Source organism: Pan troglodytes, chromosome 5 (genome assembly GCF_028858775.2).
Source record: "Pan troglodytes isolate AG18354 chromosome 5, NHGRI_mPanTro3-v2.0_pri, whole genome shotgun sequence".
NCBI classification, from domain to species: Eukaryota; Metazoa; Chordata; class Mammalia; order Primates; family Hominidae; genus Pan; species Pan troglodytes.
In genome coordinates, this window is record NC_072403.2 from 61344847 (window position 1) to 61370064 (window position 25218).

Genomic DNA, 25218 nt, shown 5'->3' on the forward strand with positions numbered 1-25218 from the left:
TTGGAAACACAAAGATTCAGACCATAGCACCCCTCATCATTTTTCACCAGGAGCAACACTATTCCAACAGTGTTCTCTTTAGTCTCTGGGTCTCTGGTCTTCAGACCTTTTGTACTTTTTTTTTTACAATTTGTGTGCCTTTTATTTATTTTTATTGCTTAATTGCCCTGGTCAATCTAGTAAAAAGTTTGTCAATTTTGTTGATCTTGTTTGTTTGTTTTTATATATACTTTAAGTTCTGGGATACATGTGCAGAACGTGCAGTTTTGTTACACAGGTATACATGTGCCATGATGGTTTGCTGCACCTATCAACCCGTCACCTACATTAGGTATTTATCCTAAAGTTATCCCTCCCCTAACCTCCTACCCCTTGACAGGCCCCGGTGTGTGATGTTCCCCTCCCTGTGTCCATGTGTTCTCATTGTTCAGCTCCTACTTATGAGTGAGAACATGTGGTGTTTGGTTTTCTGGTCATGTGATAGTTTGCTGAGAATGATGGTTTCCAGCTTCATCCATGTCCCTGCAAAGGACATGAACTCAGGCTTTTTTATGGCTGCATAGTATTCCATGGTGTATATGTGCCACATTTTCTTAATCCAGTCTATCATTGATCTTTACAGTACCCAGGATAACAGTCCATCTTCTAAATAAAATTTAGATTAAGTTCTCTAACACAAAGCGTTAATCAAATGATCCCTGATTAAAAACCTCCAGTAGCTGTCCACTGTTTTCAGTATTAAAAAAAAATAAAATAAAGACAAAAACAAGAAATACTTCACCCCAGGTTTGCTTCCAAGTATCTCCCCTGGGTTATTATGACACTTTAAGTTTGTCTCTGCTCCTACTGGAAACTCTCCAAGGTCAGTAACCTGAGCTTACTCTTATATGCATCCTTCCTAATACTAGACCACTTCACTCTTTGAATTAGGTATATGCATACATACACACACACACATACAAACGTACACTCGTATATAAGGTAAATAAACTGTTAGGCAGAATAGAAAAATTTTCAATACAATGTATGAAAATAAAATGCATAATGTAATTATGGGCTAGGAGGACAGAGGGTACTATGATTTTTACATTTCTTGGGAAATCTGTTAAAAGTTCCATTAGAAAAAGACACAATTTTTATAAAATAGTATTACTTAACCTGAAAAGTCTTTAGTAGAAGTATGTAGCCATACATGATTCTTACAGTTAATCATACTTACACAGATTTTTTTAAAAGTTAAGTCAGTACAAGAAATTTTGAATGTGGATACATACAACTTCCTGACTATGCAATTTGACATGATTTTCACATTTAATTTGATAGATTAAAAAATTATTGAGGAAAAGGATGGTGCTTCATCACGCTTTTTTAAAATTAACCAGTTTGCCTAACAGCAGAGAGACTTTCACATAGAAGATAACCAATAAACCTTTTTTTGGTTAAATTAGTATTTTTAAATAATTCATAAAATAATTCTAAATGGTCATAATTGATAGAAATAATTTATATTGTATATTATGCTCTCTATTGAAGACAGATTTTAAGTAAATGGAAAAAAAAACTGTCACTTCTAGAAGAGGGTTCCAACTGTTTGACTTAAGATTATTAAATTCTCCACATCCTCCATTCCATTGGCTTTCATTCTTTAACCTAACCTTCACTGATACTATTAAATAAGTCTGGTATTCTAAACTGAGAAGTAATTTTATAAGAATGAGCCACTGTGATCCAACAATATATATTACTTCTATTTAGTCTAAACCCAGAGTTAGAAATATTTTGGCAATATATGAGAAAGTTGTTCAACTAAAAAGCTAAGAGATTCCTGAATTTGGGCTATTGGAGTTATCAGTGCTTCTAATTGTGTGTTTTTGGGGTGGTGTGTCTAAGGGCTGGGCATATAACCATTAACTGGTTATATTACATTAAGCTAAAAAAACAGTCATGTGATAATAGTTTATGTTCAATACAACACTGGCCAATTCAATCCAATGTTCCAAAGGAAAAGTCTGTGTTACATTATATTCAGGGGCAAGAATGTATGTGCATAAAATTTCCTTGTAAATATGAACTTTCAAGTGAGAAAAAATTGAAAATAAACATGAAAAGAAGTTTAAAAATAAAAAGCTTAATGTGTTTTATGCAAACACCATGGCGTAACAAGAAAATTTCCAAATTAAGGCCATATGTGTTAAGAAGTATGCAACAAGTATTTGGTTAAAAACAAGATATTGAAAACAAGATTAATAAGATGAGACATTTACAGAATGGGTAAGAGGTGATCAAAAAGGTAATGAGTTTTGAAATTTCCATCTCTTATGCCAAGGGAAGAATCGTATCATTTTCTGGCCTCAATTCTTACTATACTATAAAAGCCAAATTTAAGCCCACAAAAGAAGAAATATTAGACTGAGAAGAAACTAATAGTATTAATAGATAAGGCTTTCTTTTCTCGAAGGTGATAGCAGCAAGAAAAAATCATTTTAAAATTAAGAATATTTATTTTTAAAAGGTAAAAATTAACCATAATGAGTTGTACTGATTTTAAACTTGCAATATTATGTCTGAAGGAAATAAAATAACAGCTGAAACCTAGGATTAATGTCATACTAGGTGAAATTAGTGATAAAAACAAAGAAACATCCATATCTTTAATTTGTGGAATTACTATAATCACACTAATTTAATTAAAATTGCCAAGAAAAGCAAACAAAATATTTTGATTAACTATATTTGTTTTGAATCTAAGAAATTTTCATGAAAAGGGTATGAGCATATACTTTGATTTATCTTCTAGTGTAACAGAATTCTTTTGCATATGAGGAAATGCAATTATCCCAATATCGTATTCTGTAGATAATGGAAAAGTCAGTGAAAAAATTGAAGTACCCGTTAGGAGGACACTGGAGAATTTCAAGAAAATGAAGCAGAAAACCGTAACACTTGGCCCCATGGAAAGTGAAAAGCTACCAGCCATATTCTCCGTCCTGTAATCTCTCAGTTTCATGAGCCTCGACTTTACTTCTCTGTGTATATCTGCACTCGAAGACTCTGCCTATGACCTTTTCAGCCTCTGGATCCCAAAAAAGATGTTCTACCTATCAGATACATGTTAAAGAGTTTCCTTGGTCCAGTGAGCTGTGACTTGTGAGAATGGAGATCACAATGTATATTATTCCCTGTGCCTACCCTTTTATCCTAGAGTATCAACCAACATAAATTAATGGTGCTGATGTAAGCATGGAAACAATGATTTACAAAACACAACAACAACAAACAAAAAACTGTTAAACTGTGATTAAAAAGAAAATCAACAAACAAAAAACCCTTCTACTGATGAATCCAGTGTTCATTCTTTTTTACTTTTCTGACTCAGGAAACACTTGACAATCAATTTTTCTACTACTTGCCCATTTGATCAGCATGGATGAAATGCTGTGGGAGTGGCAGGGTGGGTTTAGACATGTTTACTTTCTTGGTGAGCTTGAAGTTTGTGATCTAAGTATAGTCTGTTGCAAGGAGATTAACCACTTTCATTTTTAGCTTATTACAGTAGAATCAGAACTTTTATATGTGTTATTTTTAAATATTGATTAAATGAATGTCAGTTTAAAATTTCCTGTAGCTCAGAAACAGCTTTTTCCAACTATCCATATTACCTGTGGATATCTAGAAATAGATGAAGATTATATTATCCCTAAAGACAAAAACTAATTGATCACCTATTGCCAAAATCAGAGAGATGCTTATATTAATAAAAAGATGTTGGAGATGAACTAAAGCAAATAGAAGTATTAAAATGTAGACCCATTTTTTTTACCACTGATATAAACAATCCAACCACTTGTAAAAAACATATATAAAGGCATTTTGTTCATCTTTGTTCATTCAGACTTCTGTGGCTCAGGAGCCTTGGTTATACACACTTGAAAATCCAACAATCCAACCACATGTATTGTTATCAAGGCATCATTCTAGAAATTCTGTATCTCATCTCAGTTTTGCACAACTCAGGGAAGTAGACATCATTACATCATCCATTCTTACAAATATAGAACTGAGAAACAAAGAGGTTTATCTGGCTAGTAATGGGAATTTAAAAAATTTCTTCTTGAGAAACTCAAAAACAAATTATATGAAGAAAGATTTGCTATTTGGTAGCTTTTAAACATGGTTTATTAAGCAGCACACCAACATAGCACATGTGTACATATGTAACTAACCTGCACGTTGTGCACATGTACCCTAAAACTTAAAGTATAATAAAAAAAAGAGTCAATCTAAAAACTGAAAGCTTTTGATGTAAAAATTAGGTAAATAATTTGGTCTTTCTAAAAGAGAATAGTAAACATATGAAAAACATTATGAGACAAGGCACATTAAAGTTTATTAAGCTTAAGAGAAAAAAGGGCACATAGTACTTCAGAAGAAGAAATGTAAATATTGCCTGTTCTCTGTCTTTGTGCTACCAATCAATGTGTAGCTGTTATTTCAGTATTGGATCTCATTTGTTTCCTCATTTCAGTGGAGAAAAATAGAGGCTGAGAAATTAATTAGATTAAACAGTTTGTTAACTGGCCTTTTACTTAGGTACTTGGCAGAAGGGTGAAGCTAAATTTTTACATTAAAAATTCAGATAAGTTTATTGGGCCACATCCGTTTCTTCCGTTACTAAAATGCTGTACGTTTTGTCACCTCATTTTCTTGCTCTTTTGGTTTTGAGGGATTATAAATATCCCACACTGGGATCGACATGCTCAGAATAATTTCTCTATATTAAATAATATGATAATTATTCTTGAATTCCATACAACCATCTCTGGTCCCATAAATCATATATTTAAGTAATAAAAAAAAACAATAAAACCCAGGAACCCAACAAAGATCCCTCAGATCCCTCTACTACACTATTAGTGTGTGCTTTCCAGACTGAGGGGGACGTTCCATTTATAACTTTCATTTGTTTCCTACCATTGTGGCCAAGTTTCCACTTATTACATGTCTCCTTGCCTTAATATTAACTTCCAGTCTGAAGCACTGTAAACTGTTTCTGCACCCCTAAATTAAAGCAAATGATATCTAGTCCACATCCACCACCAATCTTATTAGAAGCCACTTCAAAGATTCCATTTTTAAAAAATGAAGTATGGCCTCTGCTTCCTGAAGCCAAGGTTGGCCCTATTCATAATGAAGTCAGATTTTCTCTGATTCTCCTTCTATTCAAACACTGACAGTTTTCTTCAATATATTTTCTTCTTCTCCTCTAAAGTTAAACCTGCTTATTGTGTTTTTGTTGTTGTTGGAAGAGGGGTAAGAAGAGAGCACTGGTGAACACCTCACTCAGCGCCACTCAGGACCAGTCCACGTGTGTTTGCAGTGACATTCCAGTACCACATGTGGCTGTCTTTCATAAACATAAAAGTTTCAAAACATTTGAACACTGTCTCAGTTACATACAGTTTCAAGAAAGCAGTTGTGTATATGTCTTTCTTATGATGTCAGTGCGTTATCAAACTCTATGCCAGCTGATGGCGGAAAAGACAGAAAGCTCTACATCTCTGCTTTTTGAACATTTTCTCAGTCACTCATTTATAGTAGCTTCTCTGGCCTCATATCATGTTGCTTATCATGCAAACCACTTTTACTCTCTTATCCATGTATTTACACTGTGGCTATAAATTAAGCCCTGGGGCAATGTAACACAGAGTATACTATTGCTTTCCTAGCCCCCTTCCCTCCCTTCTGCCCCAGAGTCCCAGGCACACAACAGAGCTTCTGCACATGGTAGAAAACCAGAAAACACAGATCCTCAGATCCTGACAATTAGACAGACATTCTAGTATCACAGGAGCCACTGAGGGGTAGAGTATCGATCTCTCCCCTCACACACACACACGTGCACAGAAACACACAGATCTCAAATAGTTTAGCGTAATCTGAAGATATGTTCCTTAAAAAATATATTTATATATTATATATTAACATATAAAAATACATTACAATATAGGTATATATTAATAATGTATATTTTATAAGAATATTCTTCTGGCACCTGCAGTGCTACTAACCCATAAGTATTTGAAAATAACTCATCTGTTTAGGTCTTTCCAGTTCTGCAGGTATGTGAACTTGAACCGCAAACCCACAAAACGTTGTGTAGTATAAAGAGATACATCCTATTTCTCCTCCACTCATAGCTGAGACCATGAGACATGAATATGCTTGCTCTCTCCCTTTATGGGATGGATCTTTTGCTGATTCACCCTTTGACTGGGGGTATGGTCTTTTGGGGAGTCCTGTCTTTACATATGTTCTCATTAATGTTCCTCATCTTGCTTCGGCCCAACGTTGTTTCCTGTCCCCTGTATGGCTGCTATAAGATGGAAAAATGGCCCAGAATTTCAGTCCGAATCTCTCAGAAAATAGAGACAATGCAATTCAACCAATTTAGCAAATTTCATAAACCTTAATTTATCTGAATACATTAGTCTTCTTTTAATTACTAGGACATAATCCTTTCCTTCTCCAAGGACTTTTGCTCAAACGATGTTTCATCAGCTTAAAACATTCTTTTCACACACGTGCACACACACACCACAACACATACACGCCATTTTAGGATTAGTTCCTTCTCTCTTTTTTTTTTTTTTTTTTTTTTTTTGAGAAGGAGTCTTGCTCTGTCGCCCAGGCTGGAGTGCAGTGGTACGATCTTGGCTCACGGCAAGCTCCGCCTCCCAGGTTCATGCCGTTCTCCTGCCTCAGCCTCCCAAGTAGCTGGGACTACAGGCGCCCACCACCACGCCCGGCTAATTTTTTTGTATTTTTTTTAGTAGAGACGGGGTTTCTCCGTGTTAGCCAGGATGGTCTTGATCTCCTGACCTCGTCGTGATCTGCCCGCCTCAGCCTCCCAAAGTGCTGGGATTACAGGCTTGAGCCACCGCGCCTGGCCCCTTCTCATTCTTTAGATATGATTGCAACAATTACTTCTTCAGATAGGCCTTCCTTAACCATTCAAACCGCATTGGGGTATTAGCGATGTTTTGCTACTTGGGCATTTTCAAGAGGCAGACATAGTCCAGAAGCAGAAGTTTGGGGTCCCAGATCTTGTTCTATAGCCCTTTATCCTGAAGACCTAAACTGTCATTCATTCTATAATAAATATGCTACACAAATAAATGATTACTCAAAGTGTTAAAATATAGAAGATATATTCATACAGAGAAATGAGAGAGAGAGAAACAGCCCTTCAGAAACAATAACTTCCAGTTGCATCTGAACACAGGATACTGAAATGCTGCCTAGTTTTCTATTGTTTCAGAAACTAGAATACCTAGGGAAGGAAAATTGCAAAAATTCCCATGCCCCAAAGACCATGGAATAACATTTTCTCTTTTCTGTGATTCAATAGAACGTTCTTTTCTTGCTGCCAGAGGATAAATAAGGATTTGTACACATATGTTACAAAGTCAAAATAAGCCCTTGTGGAACTTGATCTTCCCATTGTTTTTTAACTTCTGCCAAGCAACTGTATACTTTAGGACTGTGATACTAAGTTTACATATTGGTTTTCAGCCTCCAACCAGAAAGCTTTTATATAGTCTTATCTCTGATTGTCAAAATCTTGGATTCTGAGAATATCAAACAAATCATTTTTAGCTGCATTTAAGAAACTGAGATTAATTTTAAAATAATACTCGTTTAATGCTACTTACAGCTATTCTTTCAAATGAATACATTTAAAATAACACAGAGTATAATAAGCAATTCATAATCTTCCAACTTTCTAGATCTCTTCACTTTATCATATAATGGAATATAGTTGATTAAAAGACATAAGTTCTGTCAAAAGTAAGCTTGCCAACCTCAAGAAAACATTTTAAGCAAAATATAATATATTTCAGCACCAGATCTTCCCATCATAGAGCATGAAATCACCAAAGAAAGCATTAGTTTCATGATTATGATAGTCTACTATTTTTGTGTTTTGCGCTGCTCAAAATGCCATCGTATTTCAGTCTACTGAATGTTATGGTTGATAGAATATGGGAAGAGAAACAAGCAGACATAACTCTGCTAAGATTAATACTTTTCAAAAGAACAGATTACAGATTTTATCAAATCAAACTAACAGTAATAAGAGATTTTCATTGCCCTAAAAAAATGTGAAATTGACAAATATTTCCCAAGTGCCTGTCATGTGCAGACACTGGTTAAAATTAGATTCATAACATTTTATGAAAATTGTAACAATACAGCTCTCAGTATGTTTATATTACAGATAAAGATGAACACCCTATGCACACACATAACACACAAAGAGTACAAAATACCTGAAGGGCCGTAAGGATATTTGCTAAGGCTTGTCCGTATGTGTCATGACAGTGAACAGCAAGAGCACCTGGTGGGATTTCTTTCATCACACTTTCCAACATTCTTTTCATACTTCCTGGAGTTCCCACTCCAATTGTGTCTCCTAGAGAGATCTCATAACAACCCATGCCGTACAATCTCTTAGACACCTGTTGATAAAGGTGAAGTGCTAGTAAAATAATGGAAATGAAGAGACTCAAACCCTCTTGTGCCACAACTAACATCATCTAAAGGTAAAAATTACAACTAAGACCAGTAATGTCCATGAAAAATATATAATGTATTTTCTGGTCCTTTTTCTTTGCTTATGATATTCTAAACATTATATAAGACTTTGAGATTATTGCAATTATCTTTTTCTAATATTCAAGTTTGCCTTAGAGTCATATCTACCTTTTTATCCAGCTATTTGTTCTACTATGAAATTATAAGCTACAATGTCAATTATGGGAGGCGTATGTTTCTCAACACTATAATCAAACCAAAGCATGACAGATCTACTTTGGAAGTAGTATTTCTCAAGCTATTAGTTTAGGGGTCAAAATAGTAATAAGAGATCTTCATTGCCCTAAAAAATGTGAAATTTACAAATATTTCACTATATATATATATACAGCTGACCCTTAAACTACACAAGTTTGAACTCTATGGATCCACTTGTACGTGATTTTTTTAAAAATAACTATATTAAATTTTTTTTCGGAGATTTTCAACAATTTGAAAAAACTTGCAGACAAATCCCATAGCATAGAAATGTCAAAAAAGAAAAAGGTATGTCATGACTATATAAAATATGTGTTAATACTAATCTGTTTTTCTCATTTACTATAAAATAATACAAATGTATTTTAAAAGGTTAAAATTTATCAAAACTCAGCACACAAACAGACTGTAGATAGTGCCATTCTCATTCAAGAGAAATGTGCATGTAATGATTCAGTACTAAATCATAACTGCATAAAATTAATTATAGTACATACTGAACTATTGTAATAATTTTGTAGCCACCTCCTGTTGCTATTCCAGTGAGCTCCAGTGAGGGTATCCACTTAAAATCCTGGTGATGCTAATCATCTCTGTATGAACAGTTCATCTTTCCAGTAAATTGCATATCGCAGGACAAAGTGATCTCTTGCAGTTCTTATGTGTTTTTCATTATATTTAGTGCAATACCATAAACCTTAAATAACACCAATGAACTCATAGGAAGTGCAACTAGTGATGCTGGAAGTGCTCCCAAGAAGCAGAAAAAAGTCATGACATGAGAGAAAGCTGAATTGCTCAATACGCATCATAGATTGAGGTCTCCAGCTACATTTGCCCACCATTTCAAGATAACGAAAATCAAAATATGTGTTAATTGGTGGGTTACATTATCTAAAAGGCTCCCACTCAACAGTAAGCTATTAGTAGTTAAGTTTTGGGAGCAAAAGTTATACCTAGATTTTTGACTGTGCATGTGGAGTGTGGTGTCCCTAACCTCCAAATTGTTCATGGATCAACTATATTAAGTTCAGCTCTTTCACTAAGTAGCTTTGCAAATGGTAGAGTCATTTAATATTTCTGGCCTAATTTATCTGGCTCATAAATATATATACTTTGAGGTAAATTGCAAGACCTCTTCAAGCTGAATAATGTTACTTTCAAAGAGCAATATGAATGCATAAAGGCAGCATGGTATTTTGACAAAGACATGGGTTCTGGAATCAGAGAGGTCTGAATTTAAATCTCAGCTCCCACGCATCCTAATCATGTGACACTGGGCAGAAGATTAGTCTATTTAAGCCTCAATCCCTAATCTTTAGAATACAGACAACAAAACACCTTCTTTTAGCATATTTTCTAAGCCTTGGTTACTTTGTTCTTAAAAAAAAAAAGATAAAAACAATTTTAATAATGATGTGTTTGGTTGTAAAAGTGAAATGAGAATTTATAAAAGCCATTTGACACACAATCTGGCACATGATACTGATTCGCTCATTCATTTAATATGCATTTCTTCAATACCTATTTTATGGCAGGTGCTGTGCTAGGTCCCAGGATATAATGGGGAAATGAATATTGACATGGCTCATGTTATTACAGATCCTGAAGTCAAGTGAGGATAGATCTTAGTCAACCCTACTGAGGAATAAATAAATACCAGCTAAAAATAAGAATTTTCAAACAAAGAAACAGGATTCTAAGAGCATGTAGTAAAGGAAATTGACCTGGATCTGTCAAGCTTAGGACCTATGTGACAACTTGAAATAAAGTAAGCTTTATTATAAAGTGCTTACTAACTCGTTGAAGAGGGTGAGAAGGAAGGATCTGAGAAGAATGTTCTAGGAAGAATATCAGATGCAAATGTTAATGGCTTCCAGGCAGCTGACATACAAAATGCAAAGAACATTCCAGGTAGGGAAAAAGCTAAATGCAAAGGACAGTGTAATGAGAAAGCAAAAACTGAGGAGGGAGACAATGAGGGGAAGGACCAGAGGCCTGAACAGAGTAATCACGGTTTGAAGTAGTAATTTCAGAGAGAAGAGAGTGAGTTAAGCACAAAATGTATTAGAATCACACAAAAGGCCCCTTTAAAGTTTCTGGTCCTGAATTATTCCTGTTACATGACTCTGCAGTAGCACCTTAGGCGTTCGGGTACAGAAATGGAGATCCTCACCCAAGGTGTGTGTGGTTCATTCCTACGTGGTGCACAGCAAAAGGAAGAAATCAAGTCTGCTGGTAAGCAAAGGTGGATCCAGGTTTTGTGGGGCCAGCCTGAAGTTATGCCCTTTGGAGGTATTCTTAAAATATATATATACAATTGTGAATGCAAATTAATGACAGCCTTGGAAGGGTCCCATGCAAGTGAAAAACCTAAAAAATCTGAATTGTGTTATTTTATAGTATATGTGCCTCTGTGTGCAAGGGTCTTGTGTAAATAATAGATAAAAGGATATGTTTCATTTGAAAAATCTGCAGTAGATTCCAAAAGTTCAAATGAAAGCACAAAAGAAGAACAGCTTTAGCTAAACTGAAAGTTTATCTTGCCTAAATTTGGATTTTCTTATAAGGCCGTCTTCACTGCTTTGGTGCAAAATTTTTCAAAAATTACTAAATTTGTCAAAATTAACCTTAAAAACAGGTCTACATTAATATACTTTATATACAAATACATTTCTGAAACTAATATAATCTCAAAGACAGTGCATTTTGTATTCATTGGTATAAATAAATAATAAACGACAGGAAGAAAATAAACTTCAGTAATCAGGGCCTTAATGACTATAATCTATTGCTGTAAAATTGTTCTGGAATAACAGCAACTTAATCACAGCAGTAAGATCTACAGGATCACAAAAGGACAAGAACACAAAAGTAGTGTATATTCTGATATAACGGGCCAAAGTATGCAGGAGACAAACAGGGATGCTGCCTAAGCAACCAAGGAAAGTTTAAGTGTTTCTCCAAAAACTGCCCTGACATTCTGATGGAGATTGGAAAGACCACTCACTATGTTATAGCCACAAAAAAACAAAATTTATATTTTTATTCCTTCCACCTTTGAGCACCCAAATTATAGGACTCAACTGTCCCTTAACGTTGAAAAGTTATAGCCAATGTACAGGACTTCACTGTTAAAATGAAACTATTAGTTAAGTGATCAAATATGTCTTCAGGGTTCGCCTCTTAATCCATGGCTTCATGCTATGCAGATTCAATAAATATTAAGAAAGCCCCCTTTTAAAAATAATATATATTACCATAAACCAAAAAAGCTGGAGATGTAGCTTACTTCTGTCACTTTTTGCGGTGTAATACTTCCTTCATATGGACAGCCCAGAGCACAAGACACATACCTAAATTAAAAATACAGCCTTATAAATATGCATATGGTAAATAAGCCATTTCCATCTTATAAAAATTAAGAATTAGCTGAAACTGCATCAAGAAAATTTATTTTGCACTATTACTTTATTATTATTTTATCATTAGACCAAACCAAATGAAGTTTGAAGCATTTTCAATCAGCTCACATTTTTATCTTTCTATAATAATTACAATTTGATACGTGTTTTTGATGACAGATGGGGATAAATAGTAAGTGATTATCTGGTAAAGTTATTCATACCATAGCAACATATAACATTCAAAGCAGAAAATACCAGTGAAATATATGGTTTTATTTAAATAATTACATACACTCAACTGTTAAATATCTGGGTCTTTGGAAACATACAAGCAGACCATGTAGTAAACTAACTGAATTTTTCTTCTTACTCCCATCTGGATATTTTGGCCTCATTTAGATACAGCTATTAATCATCCAAAGGTCTTGGAACTGGGCATAGCCTCAGAGTTCATTTTTTTTCTCTCTCTCATGGGTTTACCTAAATCATTCCAAACAGAAGAGTGACTAGTGTGTTTAGAAGGCTCAGAATAAAGATATTCTATAAGCTTCTTTTGTAACTCATTCTAACATTAAAAAGTCAAGCATTTCCTGCAAAGACAAACATCCATTTCAATCTTAAATAATTAAGCTTTAGGAGAAGCCTGCTTTAGCTATTTCCAGCTCAACATCAATCCCATTTTATTAAACTTACTTCAGAGACATTTACAATTCTTCTATTGAAATAATGCATAATGAGTATGATATTTAGGAATGAATGAAGCAAGCTGCATAAAAGGGAGAGGGATGGTGGGAAATGAGGCTGGAGATCGAACATGGGGGTCACAATATGACAGGGTTTAGAAAGCAAAGACTTTGAACGCCATTCCAAGTTGTCTGGACTTTAAGATCACTCAAAATTGTTTTGAGGCACTGAAAATTATTACGTAAGGTAGTGGCAAGATCAGATTTGTTTCCCAGAAATATAACTCTGTGGGGGCAGTGGAAGCAGATGCCAGAGAAAAGGTAGAGGCAAAAACACAAGAAATACCCTATTTCCTTAATTCTAATATGCTATTGATTTGAAGATGCACTATGAAATTCCTAACAGTCTTTGGAGTAGAAAAAAAAAATACATATTCAGTGATTCAGTACATAGCTATTGATTCTAAGATGTAACCAAATTAGGTTACAGAAATTATAGAAGTGTTAAAATGTCAATTAAAATATGTTGTAGTATTAAGTAGTTTTATAAGCCATTCAAGCAGTTATGAGGGATAGAAAAGGATAAAAGAGGATAAATTCAAGTAAAATTGGAAAGTTATGCCAGACAGGAAGCTCATCCCTCCGTTACTCCAATCACTATAATCTAAGTTTATGCTTTAGATAATCTGTACATTTAATCAAGATGTGTGAAAATAAAATGTTCTTAAATGAACATAACACTGGAGAAGGTGGCTAAGGATGGAAAAGGAGAAAAAGTTTTAATACAAATGTAATGATTACAATAACATGCTAATATATAAATACATTGATTTTTGAACCCAAAACATCTAGATGTGAGTAAATAGAAAATCCAAGGTATTTATTTACATGTTCTCCTTCTAAATGTGAAAAACAAACATAAATGCAAAACAAAACAAACCTCTCCTGCATTTTCAAATTATTATTTGGCCACAGCTACCACTTTATTGACAGAACCTTAACTCTTTATGTGGGCATTTTTATTTATTCACACTTTCCCTCCAGGACATTTCCATGCCTGTGTTTCTGAGATCTTCACACTCTGTCTCATTTCATGTTCATATGCTCTTCCCTATCTTGTGAGGGAACACTGTTTTGATCTAGTCACGCATGCGGCTACCTTCTCCAAGGCTAATGTGATGGTTCTCAACTATGTTCCCTTAACTGTATACTTTAACATTCTAAAGCAGAGGTTGGTACACTAAGGTCCAGAGACCAAATCCTGCCTATTACTCTTTTAATAATAAAATTGTATTAGAATACAGCCATGCCCATCTGTTTGCATACTTATTTATGGCTGCTTTTACACTACAGCAGAGTTGAGCAGTTGCAACAGAAATCATCTGACCCACAACACCTAAAATGTTATTGTCTGGAACTTTACAGAAAAAGGTTGTCAACCCTTTCTAAAGAAATCAAGCTGCTTTTCCTGAGTGAGAAAAGGCCTCTACCGTCACGAATATGAACTGAATTCTCTTCTTTGACAAGCGGCCAAAGCCAGCTTCTGGACTTCTGCTCTTCTCTAACAATCTATTACAGTGGTTCTCAACCTTGGCTGCACAGAATCACCTTGGTGCTTTAAAAAAGATAAACACTGATGCTTAGGATATGTTCCAAAACAATTAAACCAGAAACCTAGTGGATGAAATCCAACCACCAAGATATTATTTTATATAATTTTTAAAGTTCTATTATACTGCCAACATTGAAAATCACTCAACTATTAGCAATACTGCATCACCTGGATTGCTCTACTGATTCCCTTGTGTAAAAAGTTATATTACATGGAGCTGACCGTATCTAACTAATCTCAGGAATTTCCTCACAACTATGCCATAATATTTTCATTCAGCTTTGATTGCCTGGTGGTTAAGTTTTACCCAGACCCGTTCCAAATGATTTCTACTTTTCTGAAGCTGCAAACTCCAATTGCTCCATTTATTTTTTTCATCTTATTCCTTATTTCTGGTTCAATGTTTTTGACTTAAGTGAATACGTAGTAGTTCTTTCAGCAAGAGTCTGGTAGATGTTGCAGACTGTTTTGTCAGCAAATGGTTTCATTTCATCTTCATTGTTGAGCAATAGTTTGACTAGGTATAAAATTCTATGTTGACAGTTATCTTGGCACATTGAATATATTATTTTACTGTCTCTGGTCTCAGTTATTGCTGATAGGAATTTTACTGTCAAGCTAATTCTTTCATGGTAGTCTATTTTTTTCTCTACTGTTCTATCTGTTTCTATCTTATCTGCATTTTACTATTAGCTATCTCAGGATCTGCTATACTTCTTCAATATTAACATTAGTGCTTTTCCTAATTTCTAGAAAATTCTCAAGGTACTACCTTTTCAAATATATTTCTCATATCTATTTTCTCTGTTTACTCCATATGGAAATTCTATTAGGCATTTTCTACTAACCTTACTTTTACAATTTCTATTAATTTATTTTTCTGGGTTTCACTCTTATAGTTTTCTCAAATCTTAATTGCAGGCTAAGCTGCACATAATCTGCTGTTCCCTTTGGCTACATGTAATCTGCTGTTCAATTAATTCATTCACTTTTGTATTCTAATGAATATATTCCCATTTAGAGATAATGTTTCATTTTGTCAAATACTAATTTTGTTTTCTGTAAAGATCTGTTTTTTTTTTTGCTTGCATTGTGAATTTTTTAAAGATTCATTTCAAATACATGATTTTGCTATTTATTATACTTTGTTAGACTGTTAAATTGTTTCAAGGTTATCCATCTTCTGAATTTTATTTTTCTCATCCACAAAGATGTTATTTTTTTATTATTATTATACTTTAAGTCTTATGTTCTTACTTTGCCTCTATAAACATTTCATGTGGTTAACTTATAATCTTTTTCAGATTGTTCTGTTACCTTCTGTTCTGCTAAAGTTTTTTTCTGTTGTCTCCTGTGTTTGTTTTCCTTAAGTTAGCTTGTTTTCTCATGTGCTTTATAGTTTTTATTGTGAGTGCCTTTTCATGGTAATTTTAGTTTCTGTAGGAATTCTATGAGCATCTTGAATTATTTAAACGATCCTATCGAAAGAATCTGATTGCTTTCTGCCTTTACCCTGTGGAATTTATCAATTCTTGAACAAATTTCTACCTTAATTTCTCAATTTGGGTTTCCACAATACTCATGTGTCACAAATCCACAACCCATAAAAATAGCTGGCATGGATCTCAATGACTTTGCATTGGCAAAGAGGTGATGCCAGACTCCAAGACATAGTTCCAAATTCATACCTTAGCAGAACATTGAATTTTTTCCCATGTAGATATTAAAATCCCATTACTACACTACTAGGTACTCTTTCTGGTATAGATACCCCCATATGCTTCTGTGGTATCAACCTACATGATTGCCACATTTTCATTGATGAAACCTGAGACTTTTTTTTTCTCAGCTAGGTGATATGTTTTAAAAGTTATAAAATTTCTGTGTGTGTAATGAGAATGAAAAAGGGGGTCTATGAGTTAGCTAAGTCCTCCATAGTCCCTCTCGCTCACCATTATGCCCATAACCCCAGGATCAACCCCAAAGTGCCTCATGTATATTACAAGCTTGATGCATTCACATAGCATATTTAGTTAAACATGTCTGAAGTGGTCATCGTCCCTATTTCTTTCACATAAACCTGTTTCCCCTGCATTTGCCATTTAAAAAAATTACATAGTTATTCTCAGGGTCAGTCCTGCTAAGTCACTTGATGGTCACCTTTGTAAACTTATTCAATAACCAAAGGTTAGCGGATTCTTCCCCTCTAGCCTCTGTGGCATTTAGCCTCTGCCAGCAGCAGCTTGAGTGTACAGAACCATTCCCAAGAACCCTCTCCTAAGTGCTCTCCTTGTTTCTAACCCCATGTCTCTCCACTTTACTTCAATTTCTAATGTCAAAATTATATTCTTAGAGCATGGATTTGATTACATATTTTTCCACTTTGACAATCTTTAATGGCTTGCTATTTTCTACTGAATAAACTCGTGTTCAAGTTTAGCAATCTGTGAAACTCCAATCTAACCTTCTACCTTTCTTTTACTATACATCCACAAAAAACTTTATTTCAATAAAAGTAAGCTTCTTTCTATTACCCAAACATTTCCTGAGATTTCTCTTCACTGTGTCTTTGCTCTTTGTAGATTCCCTGCCCTGCCTGAAAAAGCCATTATTTTGATTATGTTTCCATACATTCATATATTTTTAATGACTTCATTGTACTGGTACCTTCTTTATGAAGTTTCTCTAAATCACCCCAGATATTAGAATTACTTTAAATTTCAATAGTATGTATCTTTATCTCTCTTAATGTACTTGCCAGTTTGGGCAGTACAATAATTATTTTCATACATATTTTATTTTCCCAGTCTGCTAAAAACTCTTTGAAGTTATGCTGAATTTTCATTTTCATAGCCCACACGGTATCACAAGACAGCACATTGTTTAAAACAAATATAGTCATCCCTCAGTGTTTGTGGGGAATTCTCCCTATATACTTTAAATCATCTCTAGATTACTTATAATACCTAATATAATGTAAATACTATGTAAGTAGTTGCTAGACTGTATTTTTATTTTTCTTCAAATTATTTTTAAAAATATTTTTGATTCATAGTTGGTTGAATCCCTGCATGTATAACCCATGGACATTGAGGGCCTACTGTATTCAATTGCTATTTCTTGTATGAATTAATACACAAATACGTTAGTTAAAATGTCATTTTTACCTTCTGAATACTTGTCTAAGACATTCCTAATTTTTATAGTAAACAAATAGGTAAGGTTTATTTATGTTCTAAATCCTGTAGCCAGAAATAATAGCACATATTTGAGAGATCAGAACTTGAAATCCATTTTTAAACATTATTCAGATGACATAGTAATCATCAACCATATTGAAACGAATCTTGCTAAAATTAACAAAAAACACAGCATTACAATAAATCCTGTGGAAATGAATATGAATTGTTTTATTTGTATTTGTGCTTGTTGAGGTCATTTTTTAATAGTCTGTAAAAACATGATATAAAACAAGACGTGAAGTGTTTCAGTCTTTAATAACCTTACCTAGAAGAATTAAATCATGAAAAAGAATCTACAGTTAGGCCTTATCCCAGCCTACCTTCTCACAATTATCCCATGTTCCTCCAATCATCCTGGCAAAAATTGAAACAAAAAGTATAAGTAAAGCCATGTATAAATGTCACAAACATTTGGAGTGGAGTCAACTATTGCTGATCCTCAGAAGAGAACAATGCCAGGAGTGATGAAATTATATGTAATCTCAAATAAAGGGAATTAAGATCTATAAACATAGGAGCTACTTTGCTACATTCATGTGGAATACACCATTCTGTAAGCAACACAAAATAACATGCCATTATTATTAAGTGAATGAACAATATATTTTGAGAGCCTGTAATGCATTTATCATTGTGGATAACATAAAAATTAAAGACTGTTTCATGGCATCCAGGAGTAATTCTGCTAAGATTCAATTTTTGCTCTAGAATACTTGACTGATTTTATTTCTCCTAAGCCTACTATTAGAATACTGTGTATTAAAAATACCTTCTGTATAAACTGTGATCTCTCTATAAATATATGCAAAGTTTAGAAAAAAAATTTCATGTAATATCTTACTTTACATATAGTTTTGTTCCTAAAGCTGTATATGCCTGTGAGGTTAATTTATCTGCGTAGTTCCTGATGAAACTAAAAAGTAAATTTGTATTCAAGTTAGAATATTTTAGGGTTTTCTTTGAAATAAAATGGCATAACCTCCTTCAGCAATTCATCCTTGGAAAAGTTGCCACGTAAAATATTTAAACATATGTGGGGCTAGACATTTGCTTAAAATTTTGTAATCTCCACAATAAAGCCATTTCACCAATGGAAAACCTGAGCCTCAAGTAAATTAAATAGGTTGCAGAATACAAATAGAGTAAACTGCTGAACTAGGCTTTAAAACCAAACTGTCTGTCCAACTTGAAGGCTGGGTCTTCCTACTACATCAGTTGAGCTGTTTACAATGAGAAAGCTTCCTGTGTCAAGCTCAGATTCCCACACTAACTATAAGCTCAGACCCGGGAAGCCAGACATAGAGACTGGTTCAGACTGACTTTTAAATTATCTTTACCTTGATCTTATTTTCTGCCATACCTTTTGAAACTTTCTATACCTTTTTGCTCTATTTGTCTTTCCACTCTAATTGATAAACTACTTCATTTGATCCTTTGTGTTTTTTCCTCTTAAAATGATGAATCCTTGGAGTAATTTTTAATTAAATGGCCTCAGCCCCACCCAGAGCCATGTGGAAAAGTGTTAAGAGTCCCATACTGGTAGAGTAGCCTTCCCTTATCTAAGGTTTTACTTTCTGCAGTCTTAGTTACATGCAGTCAACCATGGTCTGAAAATATGAAATGGAAAATTCCAGAATAAACAATTCATAAGCTTAAAATTGTGGGCCACTCTGAATAACATGATGAAATCTCATACCATGCTGTTTGAGATGTGACTCTTCCCTTTGACCAGCATATCCATGCTGTAGATGCACCCATCCCATTAGTCACTTAATGGTTCTCTCAGTTATGAGATCAACTGTATCTCAGTGCTTGTGTTTAAGTAACACTTATTTTACTTAATGATGGACCCAAAGCCCAAAAATAGTGAGGTTGGCAACTTGGATACGCCAAAAAGAATCTGCAAAGTGCTTCCTTTAAGTAAAATGGGGAAAGTTTTCAACTTAAAAAGAAAAAAAATATTGTATGATGAAGTTGCTAACATCTATGGTAAGAATATAAAACTCCTATCAATAGAATTGTGAAGGAAAAAATAAATTCATGCTGGCTTTGCTATTGTACCTCAAACTACAAAAATCACAGCCACAGCATGTGATAAGCTCTTAGTTAAGATGGGAAAGACATTAAATTTGTGTGTGGAAGACATGAACAGAAAACATGTTCTGACTGAGGACCATGTGTTGTACCAGAAAGCATTGAACCTGTAAGACTTCAGCAAGGGATCTCCTGAAACTGGTGACCCCAAGCCATTACTGCAGGTAAAGGACATTTCACAGATTCAGGAATAGGTTTGGACTCAAACATATGAAAATTACTGGAGAGGCTACATCTGTGGATTAAACTTTATTATACATATGTATGTAAAGGATAAAAAGAGTATACATAGGGTTTGGTATAATACTACCGACAGTTTCAGGCATCCACTGGGGTCTTGGAATACATCTCCTGCAGACAAGGGGGACTACTCTAAGTATCCTTTGGGACAATTCTAAATGGGACCTGCATGGCAGACTCCCTGTTCCCCCAGCCCTCAAACTAAACCCAACTCAATATCTGAATATGTTCCCAATGATCTGGGCCGGACACTTCAGGTAATACTTCATGTTCCATTTTATGATGACTTATATTGTTTGTTCTTTAGAAGAGATTTGTAAAATAGTCTGTCTTTTTAAATAGCATGATTATGTACAAAATATTATTTTATTCAACAAATTAAACCAATGTAGTTCCAGAGACTTTTCTCAGAGTTCTGTATGTCCTGGGTTTTGACTCTGTCTCCAGCCAAGCTCTCAAATTTTTAATGATCCACTTAAATCTCTGAGACCTGAAACTCACATCACTGTGCAATTTGTTCTCTTATGTTCAATATGAAAGACATTTCATTTCATAGCTCCCACGTTATATTTTATTTTATAAACTACAACAGCATGTCTGCTTTTGAAAACAATTAAAAAAAATCAATGTTAAATTCAACTACTAGAAACCAAACTAATCTTGCCTTTTTCATATAGTGCTAAAACTTCAATTGCCACCTTTTTTTTTTTGGCCTACCCATTCAAAATATTTAGCTTCTAGGGTTTCTGTCCAGTTGATTGATGAGTGAAGAAGTGAGAATTTCAGAGCACTGGCCACATGAAATGACAGGTGAAAAAGGGATTCCAAAGATCAGTAAATGTGAGAAACTCAGTCCAACACAACAGCCATCTTCCAGCCCTAGTTTAAAGAAGTCCTATATTTGGAGGGCCTGGTTAACAAGGATAACCATGTTTAATCCAGGTGTCCACAAATTTTTGAACCATGAATTCTCCCCTTACCTCTACCTCCACTACTACTGTTTTAATTTTAATGTAACCCTACTAAACATGTTGAGTAATGCTTTGAGAGAATCTGGTTAGATGTTTCCAAGGTAAAGCTCTGAGATTGACTCATTTCAATCCCTAATTACATTTTTAAAATAAATTTTTGATTCAATTTTGAATTAATTGAAGAATGCCTAAGATTATGTTTTCTGCTGAATTATATTGAAAAAGTTAAATAAGATTAAAAATAAATTTATCGAATACTTATTATTTCCAAACTTTATTCAGAGTACTTCTTCCAGGTATTCTGTGTTCTAATTTCATATGACTAGTGTTTCTAAATAAAAGTAAATTTGTAAACACTTTTAAGGAATTCATAGTAAAGTTAATCTCATGATAAAAACTTCTAAATGTTCATTTTTCTATTTCATATGTTGCACAACTCTTTTCATACTTATTAAATTCACTTTGTTATATCCTTGTTTCACATTGACATATATAATAAAAGAAAAAGCATGTTAAAAATAATTTTAAATTATTGTAAGTGACTGTATGGACTATAAACATATACCATTCAACCACAATTCATGCTGAATTAATTTCACACCTTAGGGACACCATTAACTTTCTTGAAATTACTTGTGTAAATTAAAATTCTACTTCTTGCCCAGGTATGGCAAGGTATAATCCAGCAAAAGAATATTTAATAATGAAAAAGTATTAATGCTAATTTCATGAGAAATGATTAAACATATTCTTACCTCAAAATGTCTAAATGAAGGCTATTTAGACACAACTGCACAAACCCAGCTTACAAATATTAACTGCTGCTGGGTATGTGTTGTTCTGGCACACAGCAGTGCCAGAATAATATATAAAGCTTAAAAAGTATAAACCCTTAAACAAACCATATGTATGAAAGAAAATAGCTTTAACAGATGTCTTATTTTTAGAGTTTTATGTCCCATATTTTGGTGGTACATAACGATGATTGAATCGTTCTTCCAGACCTAGGCCTCAGTTGAACAATAGAATTTGGAAAGGAACTTCTGTGGGCAGCTTCTTGCTGCCCACTTACAAGAATATGATGCTATAAATGCAAGTGTTCCATAGAGGTAGATCATCCAATGGAAGGGATTTGATGCTTTGTCATAAGAAATGCTAGCTACTAGTCACAGTGTACTTAAAAATGGAGCCCTAAATAAGGAGACTCATTATCTCACTCAACAAGACTGCTATTATCTTCAGGGTCAGGATCTGAGTCCATACTGAGATTCTACATTAGACAAGGAGAACAGGAAAGACAAACTCAATGCAACGTGACCTAGGTGGTTTGGCTAATTCAGCAAGTAGGTTGCAAGTTTTTGAATAAATGTGTGTAGTTATAAATTATCTCTCAAAGGGGGAAACAACAGTGTTTTAAAGGAGAATACTGTGCCCTGACTTCATGGCACGTGGGAAGATTGCCATTTCAAAGGATGAGAATTATATAGAGCTGAATCAGTTAAAAAAAATAATTAAACACAAGAAGAATTTCCTAACATTGAGGATCTTTCATCAAAGGAATTCTTCACGATTGTATGTAATGCAATCCCTTTTGGAAGCATTTAAGACCAAATTAAGTTTTCCCTGTTTTTGCATAAGAAGAAAGTCAATAGTGAGAAAAATAGTAGATGAAGAGATGGACAAAATGAACACCCTAGATTCATTACAGTTCTTGGAAAATCTGACTCCTTACTTCCTCCTAAATACTAAGCACATTTTATTTAAAAAATTATGACTAAAGTATGACATTATCACACCTGACAATTGTCTTTGTTTTTCTGTATCTAAAAGTAATCTATGTTTGTCTCTATTAGTTGAAAAAAATTCAACCAGTTACAATTCACAGATAAATATTTTAAAGTTTTATAATTTTTAAAACAATGAATCAATAACTTTGTGTGGCTCCTAGGAAAAATGTTAAATATACTCTTCTTTGAACTTTCAGTATAAACTTTCAGAAGGTTAATCACGAATCAAATGATTCTTGGCCATCTTATAGGAGAAGTATAAGATGTAATTATGTAAAGAAACTTTCATGATTTATGCTTTAACTGGATATATACCCAAAGGACTATAAATCATGCTGCTATAAAGACACATGCTTATTGCGGCACTATTCACAATAGCAAAGACTTGGAACCAACCCAAATGACCAACAATGATAGACTGAATTAAGAAAATGTGGCACATATACACCATGGAATACTATGCAGCCATAAAAAATGATGAGTTCATGTCCTTTGTAGGGACATGGATGAAATTGGAAATCATCATTCTCGGTAAACTACCGCAAGGACAAAAAACCAAACACTGCATGTTCTCACTCATAGATGGGAATTGAAAAATGAGAACACATGGACACAGGAAGGGGAACATCACACTCTGGGGACTGTTGTGGGGTGGGGGGAGGGGGGAGGGATAGCATTAAGAGATATACCTAATGCTAAATGATGAGTTAATGGGTGCAGCACACCAGCATGGCACATGTATACATATGTAACTAACCTGCACATTGTGCACATATACCCTAAAACTTAAAGTATAATAATAATAAAAATATACCTGCTGACCTTTTAATTTTATAATTTCTATTTATAATCATTTTAACCATGAAATTAATAATGGCAACTTACTAAGAATTTCCTTTTTAAATTAATACTCTCACAAAGAGTGAGCATGTGATTAATGTCATTTCAATAAAGAGAAGCTGATAATCACTTTAGACAAAAAATAATAAATTCTGAATGTCTTATATATTAAAGTACTACTTCATATCTTGAAGAATTTCAATTTTAAAAGGATCCTGGCAAGCCAATAGATATTTCTTTCAATAAATACCATTGATAAAAGGAAAATAATCACATTTGTCATTGGCTTTTATTTTTCTTTGCCCTCTTAACCTTTTACAATTTAGACAGTTAATAGAAAAATTATCTAGATTTAAAAAAAGTCACATGAACTGCACATTAAAAAATAAAATCCAAACTGCGGATATTTCATTTTGCATTCACATATAACCAGTAGTTTGCTGACTCTGCATTTTGTCACTGATTTGGCATGGTGTCTTTTCACAATGTGTCCCAGATGTTATGTACAGTTCTGAGTGTGTGTTAAAAATGTGTACACATGCATGTGTTGTGTGTGTGTTTCAGTGAGTGTGTGGGGGGAATTTAACAATAGCCTTCATAACTGTAATAAAAGCTACTATTTGGACTATATGAATGTTTACTATTTTATAAAAATTTTAATAGTTTTAGTGTGCTTTTATAAAACGTGTACTGCTTTATGGCCTTTAAAGCTGACAACTGACGACATAAATTTTCTGGATGATTATCAAGTATATGTTGATGCAGCTGTTACCATGCAAGACATGCTGAAGCATCTACTGCAGTTTCAACTAGTTGAGCATGGCTCCTTTCCTTAAATAGGTACTAATGGCTTATGACTTACAATGGTGAATACCTAAAATCAGATTGCCAGTAAAAATAAAATCTTATTTAAACTTTATATAAATTGTTGGGAGGAATAAGATATTTTCAACTACACAAATAGCTGCTGAACTCTAATACTGAAAGGCATATTTCTGAAAATGAGAGTGTTTCAGAAAATTCAGGAGTTGTACTCCAAAGGAACAAAATCCACACTGGAAAACGTACATTTGTCTATAATTCTACAGTAAAGTCACCACTGTACTCTACTCATTTTGCTTTACTGTGGGTCACTTCCTGTTCATCAAAGCCTGGAAAACTTAAGCCACAGCACGATTAGAAGTTTTCATTTTTCTGATGAGGCAATATTATTTGTCAAACAATGAGTATTAAGAGGGTTTAAGATTTTTATTAGCCCAGTTATATTAACTATTCCATTTTACAACAGAAAGCTAAGATAATAAAAGGTTACTTCCTACAACTTATATTTGCATCCATCTTTCAACACTAAAAAAACCCTTCCTATTTGAAGAGCAAGCTACATAAGCAATTTACTTCTTATAGTCACATACTTTTTAACTTTCCAATGAGAATTACTTTACTCTAAAGCTTATACTCCACACTTTAAACACATATTGAAGTAGAATAG

The 25218-nt window shown here is 33.9% G+C and overlaps 1 protein-coding gene across 2 annotated transcripts in view; it reads right to left on the minus strand.

The window, feature by feature from the left end:
• Nucleotides 1-25218, minus strand: part of HMGCLL1 (3-hydroxy-3-methylglutaryl-CoA lyase like 1) — a 143931-nt gene that overhangs the window by 51906 nt on the left and 66807 nt on the right. For both annotated transcript variants that reach the window (XM_016955682.2, XM_016955683.3), the window contains 2 exons: nucleotides 12146-12209; nucleotides 8331-8519 (listed from right to left, as the gene is read on the minus strand). In XM_016955682.2, the coding sequence (XP_016811171.1) occupies nucleotides 8331-8519; nucleotides 12146-12209 (253 nt within the window). The remainder of the gene's footprint in view (nucleotides 1-8330; nucleotides 8520-12145; nucleotides 12210-25218) is intronic.